The sequence below is a fragment of the Adelges cooleyi genome, unplaced genomic scaffold (genome assembly GCF_023614345.1).
Source record: "Adelges cooleyi isolate 19-005CV unplaced genomic scaffold, UGA_ACOO_1.1 ACOO_flye_CR_arks_rails_tigmint_CR_PRNA_574, whole genome shotgun sequence".
In the NCBI taxonomy this organism is placed as follows: Eukaryota; Metazoa; Arthropoda; class Insecta; order Hemiptera; family Adelgidae; genus Adelges; species Adelges cooleyi.
This window is the reverse complement of record NW_026096268.1, coordinates 15942797-15959557: the sequence shown is the minus strand read 5'-3', so window position 1 is coordinate 15959557 and position 16761 is coordinate 15942797. Positions and strand designations below refer to the sequence as shown.

Genomic DNA, 16761 nt, shown 5'->3' with positions numbered 1-16761 from the left:
ATAGTTAACATTTTTTTTTTCTATTTTGTGTTTTATAATTTTATTTACTTTATTACTTATAAAAACTTAATCGTAAACCACTAGAAAATTGTCAATAAATTCTGTAATAGCTAATGCCAAAACTATGCCATCATGAAAATAATTTCAAGATTTGGATTAAGACAATAACATATTTCAGAAATATTAACATTCTCAGCGGCATTTTAGATTAAATTAATATTAAATAAAGAATTCATCATTAATAATTAATAAATAATGTATTATAATTATAGATATGTTAAGTATACGTGTGTTTAAATACTTAGAGTTTAAAAACTTTATGTCACTTTTAACATGATAAAGTACTTTTAAATTATTTTATTGAATTACATTTTTAGCTGAATAACTAAATATATATAGTTGTCTAATATTTGATTTGAACTTGTGAATCCATCTTATTCTTCTTACTGACCTAATGGAAAACCGTTATCTGCATTAGTGTGCCACAGTATCTAAAAAAATAATAATAATAATAATAAATTGTTAGTGATGAATTCATAGAAATTAACTAAATTATTGCAAACTGATGATCTTATATATTTTACCTTAAAATAAAACACCTATAAATTTACTGAAAATTGAATGCCACAACATTCGACAATGTATTGATGGAATTGGTTTAGACTGATTGACTACAATAATATAATACACCAAATTTGACGTTGGTAGTAGTGTAGCTGTAGACAATAACAAATATCAATGTAAGTTGAGATAGTCCATATTAATATTGAACATACTGAAACATTTAATTTAAAAAATTAAATAAGTTTCTTAGATACTTAAATAATTATATGGTTAAGCAACAAATATCAGTATACACATATATTTTTTATAATTATACAAGTATGATAATTTTTAAGTTATACGTTAATTTTTAAGTAACGCATTTTAATAAAACATATTAAGTATGATAAACATAAGTAATCCAAAAAAACTTATTATGTAAAAACATTTTATAAGTTCATGAATAATAAAAAAACGATTAATTATATTTTTCTAATAAAAAAATGTACTTTTACAATACACCTATATCAATAAATACATTATCTTACCTATTATTGATTCAGTAAACGATGATTGAAGATTCAATTTTTTCAAAAAAATTTTATATTTTTTCTTTGAATTCAGATACCAATATAGTAAAACACAAAACTACACATTTATAAGTTTCTCAGAACAAAGACATAATACTGTAAAAATAAAAGTTTTAATTAAAATATCATGAAGCATAATTCAAATTACTCTATTTATTTTAAATAATATATTATTATAAGTACCTTGTAATTTTGACATTTGATGTGCATACATTTTATAAGTAAGGTTTTAGGTTTTATAGATTTGTCACTTGAGCAAAACTCCATCTCGGTATTCACATTGATTATGGATATTTAATATCAATGTTATTATTTAAAACACAATAAATGTTGACAAGTTATGATAGTATATTATTATAATATACTAAGAAATTAAGACGTACAAATCGCATGAATAAACAAAATGTGTCAAATTAACCAAAACATATAATTGCTAAATGCTGGAAAAATATTTACAAGGTATTGATAACAAATTAAACATATCTACTATTTTACAAAATAAATGTAAAAGTGTGTAGTGGTGGTATATTTGTCAGTCGATATAGCGGTTATCATTATTATTTACTATCGGTGAATTATTTACCTAAAGTAAATAGTGTTTGGTACGGTTATGATTTTTAAACGCTACTATAGCTATTGTCAAAGTTAATTGTCAATAAATAATAACAGAGAGCAGTCAAGTGTCACCATAATATGTTAGCATCTCCAAGATATTTAATTAATTTTTTACACTCCCTTTAATTTTAAAACTGTGTAGCTCGTTAACTACTCAATCGATTTACCTAGTTTTTACGCCTAAAATTAAATTTAAAAAAAATAAACAGGATCATCAAAAAAAAAAATTGGGGGTTACCATTTAAAAATCCAAAGTTGATATGGTTTTAACGCATAAGGGATGGTGTTAAAATTTTGAAATATATATAAAATTTGTCCCAACTAATTACTATAAAAGTATAAAAAAAAAAAAATTAAAAAAGTCTAATATCTTCTAAGATATTGAGTGGTCCATAGTTAACCAATCACCCGGTATACATTATGTTTATTATCTTGTATCAATAAATTTAAATTTACAAATAATATAGTCTTATGCGTCATAGTTGGATATACCAGATTCTGTTCAGTTGGAGCTGCACACATGCTTAAACTATTTACATTACATACGCTTAAATTTGTTGTGCATTAAGTATGTTTGGGTGGTGTATTACGCCTGAATAGTGCTGAATAGAACTGCTTTGACCATTTTAGTATTTGTCTGATTATATTATAAAATTCATTTGAAGAGAGGAAACACACACATTTATCTTCTTAGAAAGCATTCAAATTATTCACTTAATACAAAATAAATAACTTTATTTCCGAATGGGAACGAGGAGATTGTCGGTTTACAGAAATTGCTACAACTGAAAGTGATTCAATCACTTTCAAATTAAACACACCCGTTGTACCGCTAGTTACATGCTAGTTTATAATTAGGCTTGGGTTATACTGTACTAGATTGGATTGAACTGACTTAAACTGTGTTAATACGTCAAATTCGAAAAACAAAAATATTTTAATTTAATCGGGTTACAATTTACATAGTGTATTGTTAATATATTAGAGACAGCCATGTGGCGGCGAGGTCAAAATAATGTAACCAAAAGTGGAATACAAGTTGAATCTCGAAAAATATTTACATTTGTGTGTTATTTGCACATAATGCCCGTTTCTGTTTGGTCGAAACACTACTTGTTTAAACAATGTATCATAATATGTTTATTAAAATTTGTTTCTGAACGTTATTCAGTTCTCTATTGTACAACTTAACGGTGTTTTTTGAGGATTGCAAACAGCCGTTATTGCAATATGCAAAAAATTACTATTTCACTGATTGCTCTCATCATCTTGGGAACGTTTGGTAATTTTTGTTTGTTTTCATTTATGATTTTTAAATGTTTAAAATATAAGAACCATATATTATATTGATAGCTCAAATGATAAAACATTTTCTCACAAATATATGCCAGTAAGAGTTTATACAGGGTGATTGTTTTAATGTTGGCCTTTCAATATCTCACTGGGTTTAATTAACTATTTTATTTCATTTTTCATAGTGTTTTTAAATAATGTGATCTTAATTTTCCACAAATTGTTATGTTACCGACTTTTGAAACTTAAGTGGTAACGTATATTTGAAAATTTAATTTTAGTTACTTAACCTAAGTTGATGTAAAAATTACTAAATATTTTTTTTAGGTTAAAATGGTATAGGTGGAGTTAACCAAAAATGATCATAGATATTTATTTTTAATTTTTTTCAATCACAACCGTTTGAGTTGACTTATCTGGTTTAATCTTATCATTAAAATATATCTTTGAGAACCTAACTCTTTTTTATCAATCATTTTTCTACTAGACTATTTTGCAAAGACTTAATCGGTTTTTATTTAAACCTCATTTCTGACTAAAACGGACCTAACTGGTTTTGAATGCCCTCTGAAGTTATTTGATTAATTGGTATTAAAATCATTATATGAATCACATGAGATATTAAGTGTTTGGCCCATGATAAAAAAAAAATCACACTGTATAAAATATATATATACCGGATTATGTTTTTTTACATTTAGTCGCACTAAGTCAGCAAGCTGAGGTTAGTATTTATGATCAAATACACGGTCCGCGACAAAGTAAGTAACTGCTTACAATTAACTCAGTTTTTTCGACATTATTTAATTTTGAATCTAACTTTTATTTCATATATGTTTTTTAGATGGGAGATCATTCGTTGGAAGTATGTTTATTTGTATTACTTATACAACTTTAATAGTTTAATTGTGAACAAATAATTAATAAAATATGTACTTACGCTGTAATGTTAGCTGTTAGTTGTGTGCATTTTAATGTGTTTGTACCATTATGTGGTAATTTCGAATTTAATTTAAATTAAATATTAGTCACAATTTTCAATGAGATTTTTTTTTTTAAACTAATGTATTCTATAAACTCCTCGGTTTGTATTAATTTTTGTTTGTAATAGGTAGAAATAATACAAACCGGTGATGTTTAAGGCGAAAATTAGTATAAATTCGTTTTTATTAAAAAAGTCTTAAAAATTTTCACTTAAACATAAGTTACCTCATTTGTCAGGTCTTTGAGGGATACTCTGTAAGCCTAATATTTAAAAAAAACTACATGTTTGTGCAGCTATTGGAAACTATTTGAAGAAAATGGTAAGATGTGTGTGCTATTCCGTTTGTTGCACATGTTGCCCATGTTGTGTAAAAGAGTTTTGTTATGGTAATTAATTAATTGATTCATATACATAGTTAATAAGGGAGTTGATATACTTAATGAATAAATAAAATGGTTTCAGGTGATATACCTGATAATCGTGACATAAAACCATCTGACATATCACTAACTGACAAACCAATATCATGAGCATCATCATTCTGATCCTTGTCATCACAGTTATCGTTGACCATGAGGTAATCTAACCAGACTGTTAAGTACAATGTGTAACAAAATGCTCGTGTTACAAAATATTGTTGACGGAAAATAAAATTACCGATACTAATATGTATGCCAACTTTTTTGTATTGAAGAAAATTTCAAAATAGGCAATTTTTCGCAAAAATCTCAATTTAGATCTTGAACTGTAACTTGATAGTCTACTATTAAAAGTCTTATTATAACATACATAATTAATTAATTATTCAACGATGACATCATGATAATACTTCTTTTTAGTTACAGATTGGATGAAAAGTGAAGTTAAAATATTCAGTTTCATTTAAATACAGCACGACTACCATATTTTAATGTTTTTTTAAACTTTTAATTTAATTACCAAAATCACGTATGCTACTAAATCATAATAAATTTGTGTTATCCGGTAAATTCAAAATGTCTTGTTTTTCATTGGTTATACTTATTTGTATAAACTCTATAAAAATTATTTGTCGTTGGAGATAAATTGACAAATTATAAGTGCTATGGTTTTTTGCTTAGTGTTTTATCTCCTTGGAATAAAAAGGTTTTGACACAAATGTGTAATATGACTTATGGAATGTGCTAAAAAAATTCAGCCCTTTCAAAATATTATTGTTCCAAGAAAATTAACCAACGCATCTCCTTTAAGAGACACTTTTCTAATTATTATATACTCCATCAATATTATAAAGTCATTCTACGAAGAAGCCATTTCCTAGTACAAAATATTCTACAATAAGGTAATTTTCCACTCTAATCCTCTCGACCTTCCAACCGGGAATCTAAAATATAAGTGCGGTGCCGTGATCTGTTTTTTTAATAATAAAAATAAATACAAATGTACGTACACTTAACAACATATGCTCATTGTTAAGATTGTATATTCATTCCTATAGATAAAAGAAAAAAAATGCTTTTGTAGAATTTAATAGAAAACTACACCGAAAGGAGTTTTGTGTGGAAAAACTTTGTCATAATAATATGTAGGTCGACAATCGACAGTGACACTACTACTATGTGTAATCATTGAGCTAGATGCCAACTATTTGATATGGTTTTACACATAAGAAAAGGTATTAAAATATGGAAACCCGGTACCGTAGAAATACGAAATAAATGAATTCTACAAAATAAGGGGCTTGGGCGCTTTTAACGAACCACCCTGTATAGGCTTTCATGTTGTAATATTAATATAAAAATTGTAGTTTTATAAAAATGCATGTACTTAAAAACTGTGCTTCACAAATGAAACGTTGCAGTTAATCTGTACTTGAAGTTTAATCGGGTTATAATTGATATATTTCTAAAAAATAATGGAAAATTACACTTTGACCGTAGTCAATTTTCAGGTTGATGTGTGTAAGTGAAGAATCAATGGTTACGCATATTTTATTATTGCTAGTGTTGCTGGTGTAAAGTAGAGTAAAATATTCGCTAAAAAAAATGTGTCTTTTTTCTCGTACTGACGCACAATATGGGTTAAATAAATTTAAACAAAAGTATCATTATTGTAAAACACTGAGCCGGAAAATTAGAACAAAATGGTTCAATATTTGAAGTGAAGTTTTGCAGAAAACAGAAATTATTTTTAAGCGTTTACACTTTATCTACGAATAACAGCTTATATGGAAAGCATAATAATATATGGTAGACATTGTTTTTTAATTATCAGCAATTATTTTACACAAACAAAGTGGCAAATACTTTATGTAAAATGTATAAAGACTTGTTGATAAATAATTTTCAAGAAAACACGTTTTAACTTGTCATTAAGATTATGGACGGGAAGTAGGGCGAATAGATTGAGTGGATAAAAAAAAACTCTCATCGATATTTGATATTTATCTTTCTCTTTGAACACTGTTACACACCAGCTATTCACTCACTACTTTTTACATTGAGCCAATCTAACGCTTTTGTGAGTTAGGCCGTTCGCAAGTTAGTTAAGAAATCAACGTCTTATGACATTACCTAATTAATATTATACAATTTAATAAGACTTCAACCATTATTACCGGCAATATTATTTTAATAATAATTGTTATAACCTATTGCTTTTCGGGCACATTCAAGAGAGCTGTGTTTCCACTTGGTTCCATTTCCTTCAATTAGGAAGTTTCCAGTATGACATAATTTTATATTTGCCTAGTTATGTGTACGCAATTATCAAGATAAATAGAGGAGAATTAATTTTGTTTGCCATAATAAGTGTATTGATTCATTTTTAATAATTATTTATATCATATTTTTAAATAATTTATTTAAACGAAATTGTTTTTGTGTTTTCTACTGTTGTTGTTATTGTTGTAAATGTTCTTATTTGTACAAATATTTCAAATAAAACCATTTCTATTCAGGTCGAGCAACACTTGTTAAAATTATATGTATTATAATAATTTGAAGTTTTCTCTGTACATTATTAAGGTCTCTCTGGCACAACTTATTTAGTTTATTTATTTATTTAAAAAATATTTACAATCTATGCTACAAGGCATAATATATACACACATAAATATACATACAGAAAAAATAAAACGATGATACAAAATGAGGAGGGAGGCTATCCAGTGATAGAATCCAACGTGATTTTTTCCAAATTATTTTTAATTATATTAATTTGATAATAACTGTTAGAGTAATAGATCTCGACCCCAATGTCTTCAGAGTCGGCGAGTGGGATTTCCGGGGAGTGAATTGGTGAAAAGTTGTGATTTTTAAGGGTTTGAGTGAGTCGGTAATTTGGAATGAAATTTGCTATAGTGTTTTGTGGCTAGTCGGGTTAATGGAAATATGCAGTTGGATGCATACCATGTAGAGTCATAGATTGGAATGCTTGTAAGGTACGAAATTGGGATGGTTTTGCACAACCCCAAATTTGGATTGCCCAGGCCCAAATAGGCCTTAATAGGGATTTGTATAGGGATGTTATAATGAAAAGCTAATTTTGATTACACCTCTGGGCAATCAAGTATTTATTTTGAAACGAGGTGGTTTGAAAATGTTGGACAAATTTTTTACTGGACCTAGCGATAAAGCAGGGTTTATAGGATTAAGTTCTGGAATTTCATTTAATTTTAGGATCAATAAGGTCATCCAAGTTATTAATAGAGAATTCCCTATTTCTAGGTAGTGTTAAAAGAAAAACATCTAATATTTCCGGGTGTTTATTTTCATGCTGGGGCAATAGTCCAGTCGTCAGAAGATCAAATCGCGGGGGTACCTTCGAAAAATTCCGACTTAAATGAAACTTTGGGAAGTTGTTTATGGGTGTCCAGTAGTGCTTCACCCAATTTATCCAACAAAAAAACCTTGTGGAATTTTGGGGAGGGGGGAAAAACCCCAAAATTTTCGCACTTTTTTTGGTTTTTTTTTATATATTTCGAAAACGGTTAATTTTAGCTGATAACATTGAATTAGTAAATTGTAGAATGCTAAATTTTCTACAATTTTTATTTATAAAACTTTTTTTTTGACTGCATAGGTACTGAGATACAGAGCTTTGAAAAAGTACAAAATTTCTCAAAATCGGATAAAACTGTTAAAAAGGCTGGTTTTTTATATTTGTGGTTACTACTTCCATACGTTTACACCCCCTCCTCCCCCCCCTTACCATTACATAATCATTATCTTTATCGTTAACGTTAACGTTTAGTTTTGATATTTTATTTTTATGCATATGGTAACCTTGTCATGTGTAGTAACCTTGGTATGTGTGGTAACCTTGGTATGTGTGATAACCATGGGTTTTGTCTTTGTGATACACAGAAAAGAGGATAACGTTAACGATAAAGATAATGATAATGTAATGGTAAGGTTAGGTTAGGAAATTATAAGCATACCACGGTTACCACACATACCGTGGTTACCACACAAACCAAGGTTTCCACTCTTACCAAGTTATCACACATACCATAGTTACCTCACAAACCAAGGTTACCACACAAACCAAGGTTACCACACATACCAAAGTTACTACACGTGACAAGGTTACCATATGCATAAAAATAAAATATCAAAACTAAAAATAGCTAAAGATACTTAATTTACAAATTATGGGTTTTACCATTTAAATTATGGGTTTTTCGAAAAAAATTTCCTACAAAAGTTGTTAGTTTTGTTAAGAACATTTGTTTGGTTAACAAAAAATACATGGTTTCCATTTAAAAAAAACATGTTTTTGACCGTAAGTCAGCCATTTTGAATTTTGGACCCTATTTTTAAAATTTTTATAACGTCCCCCTTTGTACTCTAAAAGTCTTTAATAAGCAACTTATTGATTGGATCAGTATTTTTAGAGAAAAATCGATTAGTATTTTAAAATGGGACACTCTGTATATATATATCGCAGACAATAAAAAAAAAACTATTATTAAATCAAAACACAACAATTTTACAGTAGTTATTATTTAGTATAATTGCTGTGGGTAACTTTTAGCATTCAAATTTTAAGCTACATATTTAATTCACCTATTAAGAGTATAACAAAAATGTACCTAGTGAAACCAAAGACTGCTTTGTAATGGAATAAATAATTCTTGTGTTATTTGATAAATCATGTAGATAGAAATAATAGTATTACAACCCTTTTTCCCTTTGCAGAGAACATTAAACTAAATTTTAGATTTTATTTGACTTTTTTTTAGCTGAAAAAATAGTACTTTTATATTAACTGGGTACATTTACCCTCTGTTAGATATATTTTTTTTTATCAAGATAGTTATTATTTCAAAGTAATTTTTGTGTGATATTTTTATCAAACATCAAGTTTTACGTTATTAAAATTTTTGTTAAGCTAACAGTTACCTTTATAACCATATAAAATGGGTTTTTTTTTAATAGGGAATTATATTTTAATAACATAAATTAATATTATCAGATGAAACAAGGAAAGAAGTCGTTTAAAAAAAATTAAACATACCAACTAATTTTAAGGCATACAAATATTATTTTTTTCTAGTTTTGTAACTTTTAATATCATTTTTCTCAGTTTTGGCGTTAGTTTGATAATTAGTAACTCGTAAAGTCATTTTATAACATAATAGTAAGACGGATTTCCATTTTAATTTTATTGTGAAGCTTAAAGTTTTCTCTGTGGTGGTTAAAAGCCTAATTTCTGATTAAGCTATGAGAAAAGTAATTCGATTTATAGTTTTAGAGTAAATCATAAACAATTAAAATAAAATTATTCAAACCAAAATTAAAAATTGACCTTTTAGCCACCATACATAAGATAGTAAACAACAATAATTTTCGTAATTGGTTCGGTCAATACATCGAGTTTTAGTTTTTTTTCATAAACCTCATATAACTTAATATTTTACAATACCCACTTTAAAATGTACTTAACAAAATAAATAAAATTAATGCCTTTTTCATATTCTTTTTTTTTTTAGTCTAATGAACTAATACATAAATAATTATAAAGGTCACTCTGGATAAAGTCTATACTAGTTAAAAAAAACAAGTATTGTTATTTTATTCGAACCTTAAATGCACAGTGTACACTGTATAGTGTAATACCCAACAGAGGAAGAAGTGAGAGGGAGAATCGATTTAGTTATGGGTAGGGGGGGTAAACGTATGGAAGTAGTAACCACAAGTTCATTAAATATGTTGCAAAATCAAAAACAAATATAAAAAACCAGCCTTTTTAGCAGTTTTGTACGATTTTGAGAAATTTTGTACTTTTTCAAAACTCTGTATCTCAGTACCTATGCAGTCAAAAAAAAAGTTTTATATATAAAAATTGTAGAAAATTTAGCATTCTACACTTTACTAATTCAATATTATCAGCTAAAATTAACCGTTTTCGAAATATATCGAAAAAACCAAAAAAAGTGCGAAAATTTTGGGGTTTTCCCCCTCCCCAAAATTCCACAAGGTTTTTTTGTTGGATAAATTGGGTGAAGCACTACTGGACACCCATAAACAACTTCCCAAAGTTTCATTAAAGTCGGAATTTTTCGAAGGTACTAAGTACTTGTCGACTGGACTACAAGTAAGTGGGGCCGTTTGGAGACATAGACGTGTAATTGTTATTGTTTATGATTTGTTGAAGTATTTCTCCACTTGAGTTGTCGGTTGTGCAGCCTCATTGGTAAATGTTTTGGCATTAAACTCACCCGTTGCCAAAAAGTTCGGTCTTAGGGGTTTTAAAAACTCTTTTAAATGTGTTGAATCAATAGCAGGATAAGAGGGAAGGTGAACTGAATATATTTTCATGCATTGTTCTGTGTGTGATGTAATAGTATTTTGATATTATTTGTCTGTACAGTGGGGGTTGGATAAGGAATAACTGATTGTAGACTATCGATGAATCCTAATTTTTTTCCCTACTAATACTGGAAATTCTTGATTTATTTGAATTTTTTCACCTATAGGGGCCCCTATCACATTGCCACTATGGTGTGACCTGTATATTCGGCATTTCCATTTATCGTATTCGAAAAATATTTGTAACATTAGAAAAGTATCAGTCCCAACGTTAACCGTAATTTGTTATTGCTGAAGAATTGTTTACTTTGTCAGTGTTTATTATGGTGTATCATTTTTTTGTAATAAATCACAAACATTTACGACCCACTTAAGTCAAACCGTTTCTACTTCACTAAATAACGTATATAATGTTCAGTTAAAGTTTTCCCTGTACGTTATCAAGTCGTCGATTGCACAAATCAACGGTGTTTTTTTCTAATTTGGAAACATTCATTATTTCATTATTACACGATGCTACAGTTTAATAGAATTATTTTTCTAGCTCTCTTCATCATTGGAACATCATTGGGTAAAATAAGTTTATAATATGTTCTATTTTAACACTTTTTCATTTTCAAGTTGATTATCTGTAATTAACTATTTACCATATTCGTGATTTTATGGTAGCTAATAATAACTTTTATGATAATGTTTTGACTGAATATGATCACTTGAATGCGTTACACATTTAAATTTCACAAACCTAAATAAGCAACTACGACTTCATATTAATACCTAATTTCTTTTGTTTTATATTTAGTCCCAAAAAGTCAGCCACGTCCACATACTGGTAAGTAACGACTAACTATTGACTACACATCAATAAATATTACTCAATATTTTTTATACATTTTCTTCTGTAATGCAACAAGGTGGTTCAGATGGATCACGTGACTATCATCATCATCATCATCATTGTGAGTAAAAACTAAAAAATTAATTGCGCGGTATAACTAAAAGCGAATTGCTAAATTTGCTAAATTTTTATTTTCTAAAGTTCTGGAAAAACGAGCCGACACGTAGGATCATGGATATGTCTTTGTCTACACATTGTCTTGTCAATACAAATATATAATCACTTGCAATCGCTAGATCGCGCCACACGCACAAATTTTCCTCGGTAACGTTCAGCGTGATGAACGCACGCACAGATTATCTTATTGACCCTCAGCCAAAAGCAATATTTATGTAAAAAAAAGTTTTTCAGCCGAGTCTGCCACGACGAGCATTTTCATGTCTCGTTGAAGTACCGAATAAATTTGGAGTAGTGGTGGAATTATAGATAATGATATAGTATATTAAGAAGCAGTAACAAGCTAGTACATTAAAACATCAAGTTTCTGGCTAATATTGTAGTGTTTAATATCTGGCTTAAAACAATTCATAGAGAATTCGGGCCCTTAAACTATTTTGAATTTATCATTTTGTTCTAATTTGAACGGTGAACGTACATCATATCTCTTATCTTTTACCCTTATCTTCCACCCCTATCTCCTACCCCATATTTCCTACCCTATATCCTACCCCCTATCTCCTACCCCTATCTTCCCCCTCCAACCTTATCTTCCACCCCAACCTTATCTTCATCCCCATCCCTATCTCATCCCCATTCCCACCCCCAACCCCATCTCCGTGTGATAACTAATTTCTTATCTCTCTCTCTTATCTAAACACATAAATATTGTTAAACACTGTGAAATAACACTAACTAAAATACCGCAATAATGTTGTAAGATTCTCGTCAGCTGAGAATATTTGTTCTTTTAAAGTAATTCTATCACGCCGAACCATTCGTAAATTTGTTTTGAGTGAAGACTACTTAGCACCCTGTATACCTCGACCATTAAGTGTTGGCTATTGTTTTGTACTTGTTCAAAAGTCGTTTAGAAATATATAATTGGTATACAACATTGATTTTACGCAAATTTCCATTAGATTGTAATTATAACGTACAGGTTCTATAATACAATACAGAAAAATAGTTACCTAATTGCATTGTTTTCTGATACCAGTACAATAAGTAAATACATAAAAATGAATTCATAAAATGTTGGGACGAAGCACATTAAAGCGGGGGGAAATGACAAAACCTAATTATTGCTATATAAACTAATTGGTTAACCCATAGATTAAAATATTAATTATTGTGGGTGCTCTGGACTACCTTGTGTAAATAAGTAAACACATACATATCATATTATATATTCTAAACAATGCTGAATTATGTGTAATTCTGTCAATTATCCTAACTTTTTGTTTATTATTATTTTAGTTCATATAAAAGATTTGTTTCGTAAACTACAAAGAGGTATGTTTTTTCACCACCTTATACTTTATATTAGTTCTTTGATTTAGGGAATTCCAGTGCTTAATTATTTACATTATTTAAGTTATGTGGACGCAACGATCTACATCTATTTAATTATAGAATAATGAATTTTGTTCATTCTAATTAAGTAACAATATCAATCAAATCACGAAAAAACTAATTAATCTTGGATATATTAGATAACTTTTTGTTTTTAATTTTTTGCTTTCAAACGTTTTATGGTGAAAAAATGGGGAAATATATAATGATCTTAATAATTATAGTATAATATAAACTATTTATTATAATCCAAAATTATCAACTGTTATTGGATCCTTGTTTTCAAAAAAGGACGAACGCTTATGTACACTAGTTAAATTTTAAAAACCCATTAATAAGTTTTTTATCCATACATTAAGTTTAGTAAGTTGTGTGTAATTCAATTTGTTTGCACTATTGTGTGGTGAATTCAAATTTAACACTAATTAAGTGTGATTAATTTTACTTTAAAATTATAAAAAATGTTTAAATTATTTTACATGTTTCTATAGCGATGGAACGTTTGCATTGTCATGATGAATGTGCTCCTGTTCAATGTACTCCCGCTTCAACTTTGACTTACCCTCCTGCTGCTGTTCCTTATAAAGCTTCTAATAACCCGGTTCCATATACTGCTTCTCAAACTACTCCAAACTTAACCAATATTCCTGTATTTACTACTCCTCAAACTTCTTCAAGTAATACCAATTATCTTTCTGCGTATGCTGCTCCTCAAACTTCTACTGCTCGTTATAATGCTCCTGTATTGCCTGCTCGCCAAACTAATAATCCTAACCCACCTATTTCTTCTATTTCTTATCCTTTTACTACCCCTAGTTCTACTGGAAACATTTCTAGTTATGCTCCGAATTATACTCCTGTCATAAGGAATCGTATCCCACGCTGTCAACGGAAGAACATTTATTATAAACACTGTAAGGAAAGATGGGTTCAAAAGTTTCCTCATACATGTGGAGAACATGTTGTTGACCTTGTCCCATATGGTTTTGGTAATCGCCGTCATGATGAAGTTGAATATGATGAACATTATGACACTTTTCAACTTAAACATTGTCATCACCATTGATGAATGGGATTTGCCTTGTAACACATTTAGACTTCGTCATCATTGTCATCACAAGTGAGGTACCTTTAAAAACATACGTATACTGGGTGATTCTTTTATTATTGACCACTCAATATCTCACTGGGTTTAATTAATAATTTATTTTTTTATTGTTCATAGTGTTTTTATATAATGTTATCTCAATTTTCCACAAACTATTAGCAATTCATGTTATTTAAAATTTAAGACGAGAGGGGAAGTGCGGTTGTGAAGTATGCGCACATAAAAATAACACTACACTCCACCCTTTCTCCTGCCCAAAACTTGAGACTTCAATAAATTGAATGTAGGCGTTACCATTTAAAATTCAAAATATGCTGTCACAAAAAACTTAGTTGATAAGGGGGGTAAAAGAAAAAAAATTGAGAAATGTTGATATCACATTGAACAAAGACAATATGAAAAATATATTTAATTTCTTATTAAACCCTCTGAGATATTGAGTGGCCCTTGATAAAAAAATCACCCTGTATTTATCCGGTTATTTATTTAATGCAAGACATTTGTTTTATCGGAAAATAATTACAATTTTATAGCTTTTTTTTTTTGAAAAGTTTTTATTGATGTTATTTGTCGACAATTAAAAATTACCAATTATTTATCTTTTTTAAGTATAGACTTGGCAATTTTCGGGGTTATTACTAACATAACCCTCGAATGTGTTTTTACACATAAAAAAATTGTGTAGAAAATTTGACCATAATTAAAAAATGCCCCATTTAGGGTTAACCATTTGAAATTAGGGGTGGTTTTTTAAAATTTTTTTATTTGATTTAAAATCTACAATACTTACGCAAAAAAAATAGTTATAATATTAAACTTTTTGGGCGACATGTACAAAAATATTGATTTTTAGTATTAGAGTGGATACGATTTGAGCTGATCGTTTGTCATGAACAAAACGGTTCAGCGGTTTAAAAGCTATCTAGACAAAAAAATTTGAAAAATAAAAATACATCATTATTAAAACAATATCTTCGCCTTCTACATCGAAGCTAAAAAGAAAATAGTTAATTTTTTTATAATACCTTACATATGAATAAAATATAAACACATTTAAAAAAGTAAAACTATAAATTTGTAATTGTTTTCCAAGTGTCTTGTGTTAAGCGGATTTCTCCGAATATATATAATTACATTTATAAATACAATCTTCATTTAATAAAAAATTAACTTATTTTAGTAATGAAAATAATTTTAATTTGAGCTACGAATGATAATAACTTTTTTTGTATTTCAGATTAAATCCAAAGGTGCCATAGAATATCCAGTTTCTTTCAATACAGAATAGTCATTATAACCTATTATTATTTAATTATTATTATACATTTACACAATTAACATTATATTACCATTAAATCACAGTAAACTTTTACTCTCATGTAAATTGAAATCGTTTTGTTTTTCATTGGTCATGTTAATTTGTGTACTCTCAATAAAACATAATTTGTTGTTAAAGACAAATTAATGAAGTAATTAAAAAGTAGTTATTGTGATGGGCTGAGATACGTTTGAATATGATATGTTTGTGCATATCTCAAACATTTAAAAAACTCGAGTCGACTTGACTTTGGAAATTCAAATCGGTGACTTGAATCACTGCTAAGTTTGGTTGAAAATAGTATAATAAGTATTCTACGGTTAGTGGTTCTGCTTTGTTGGAAAATAATAAATATTAATAAAAAAGAAATTGGGATATTAAAGGTATATTGGTGAACATCAACTTCATATATTAATAGGATTACTCATGATTTGATCAAGATTAGATATGACAGATAAACAGTTATAAATTTACTTTATTAATAAATGCCAAATAAACAATTAAACAATTTTGCTCTTCAAATGAAATTTTTCAAAAATTTGTAGTTGAGTTATATTTGTGTACAAAAAAAAAACATGTAAAAGTAAAATGGAACCGACATATAAAAAAAAAGATATTTTTGATAGTAATATTTAAAAGTTTTGAATTATACTTTAAATAAAGAATTTCAATTGTAAAAATGTAACTATACAATGATTTGTCATTACATTTTTATAGTTTTATCTTGAACTAACATGTGTGTATATGAAAAAGACATATATAACTTTAACTAAAGAAATAAAATTAAAAAATAAATGAAGAAAAAATTCAACATTTTAAACTCAAAAGCAAAAAGGTAAACATTTTTTTTTTATAATTATGACTAGTAAAATAATGTTGAATATGAGTAAATTATGTTAAAATTAAATTGAAATTTAATAAACTACATGGGAGTAAATTTAAAAATATTATGGGAATTAAAAAAATAGTTTTAAACGTTGTTATAGATTGTATTAAGACACAAAATATAAAAATTATGTACAATTAATATACAAGCTGTTGGGAATAAAAGTTAGGTATTCGAGAATAAAGTAAATTAGTTATGAGCATAAGATATTAATGCGAA

The 16761-nt window shown here is 28.0% G+C and overlaps 1 protein-coding gene and 1 long non-coding RNA gene across 3 annotated transcripts; one reads left to right on the top strand and one right to left on the bottom strand.

Moving 5' to 3' along the window:
• Positions 1-203: 203 nt before the first annotated feature.
• On the bottom strand, positions 204-1217 carry LOC126843504 (uncharacterized). The gene is made up of 3 exons (XR_007686429.1): positions 1092-1217; positions 585-716; positions 204-491 (listed from the first exon to the last, which is right to left on the bottom strand). It is a non-coding gene; the product is annotated as an uncharacterized LOC126843504 (long non-coding RNA).
• A 10039-nt stretch (positions 1218-11256) lies between these two features.
• On the top strand, positions 11257-15692 carry LOC126843152 (uncharacterized). 2 transcript variants are annotated; one of them, XM_050580514.1, is made up of 6 exons: positions 11257-11391; positions 11623-11652; positions 11735-11779; positions 13135-13170; positions 13722-14350; positions 15576-15692. In XM_050580514.1, the coding sequence occupies exons 1-5, from the start codon at positions 11334-11336 to the stop codon at positions 14294-14296; spliced, it is 744 nt and encodes a 247-aa protein (XP_050436471.1). In that variant the 5' UTR covers positions 11257-11333; the 3' UTR covers positions 14297-14350; positions 15576-15692. The 2 variants fall into 2 exon arrangements, with proteins under 2 accessions (XP_050436471.1, XP_050436470.1); XM_050580513.1 differs by having other exon boundaries at positions 13722-14355.
• The last annotated feature ends 1069 nt before the right edge of the window (positions 15693-16761 follow it).

Bases quoted from the DNA above. Each gene is read 5' to 3' on its own strand.
- LOC126843152 (XM_050580514.1), top strand. From the start codon at position 11,334: ATGCTACAGTTTAATAGAATTATTTTTCTAGCTCTCTTCATCATTGGA. The intron at 11,392-11,622 runs GTAAAATAAGTT...TTTTATATTTAG, and splicing joins CATCATTGGAACATCATTGG to TCCCAAAAAGTCAGCCACGT. The intron at 11,653-11,734 runs GTAAGTAACGAC...TAATGCAACAAG, and splicing joins TCAGCCACGTCCACATACTG to GTGGTTCAGATGGATCACGT.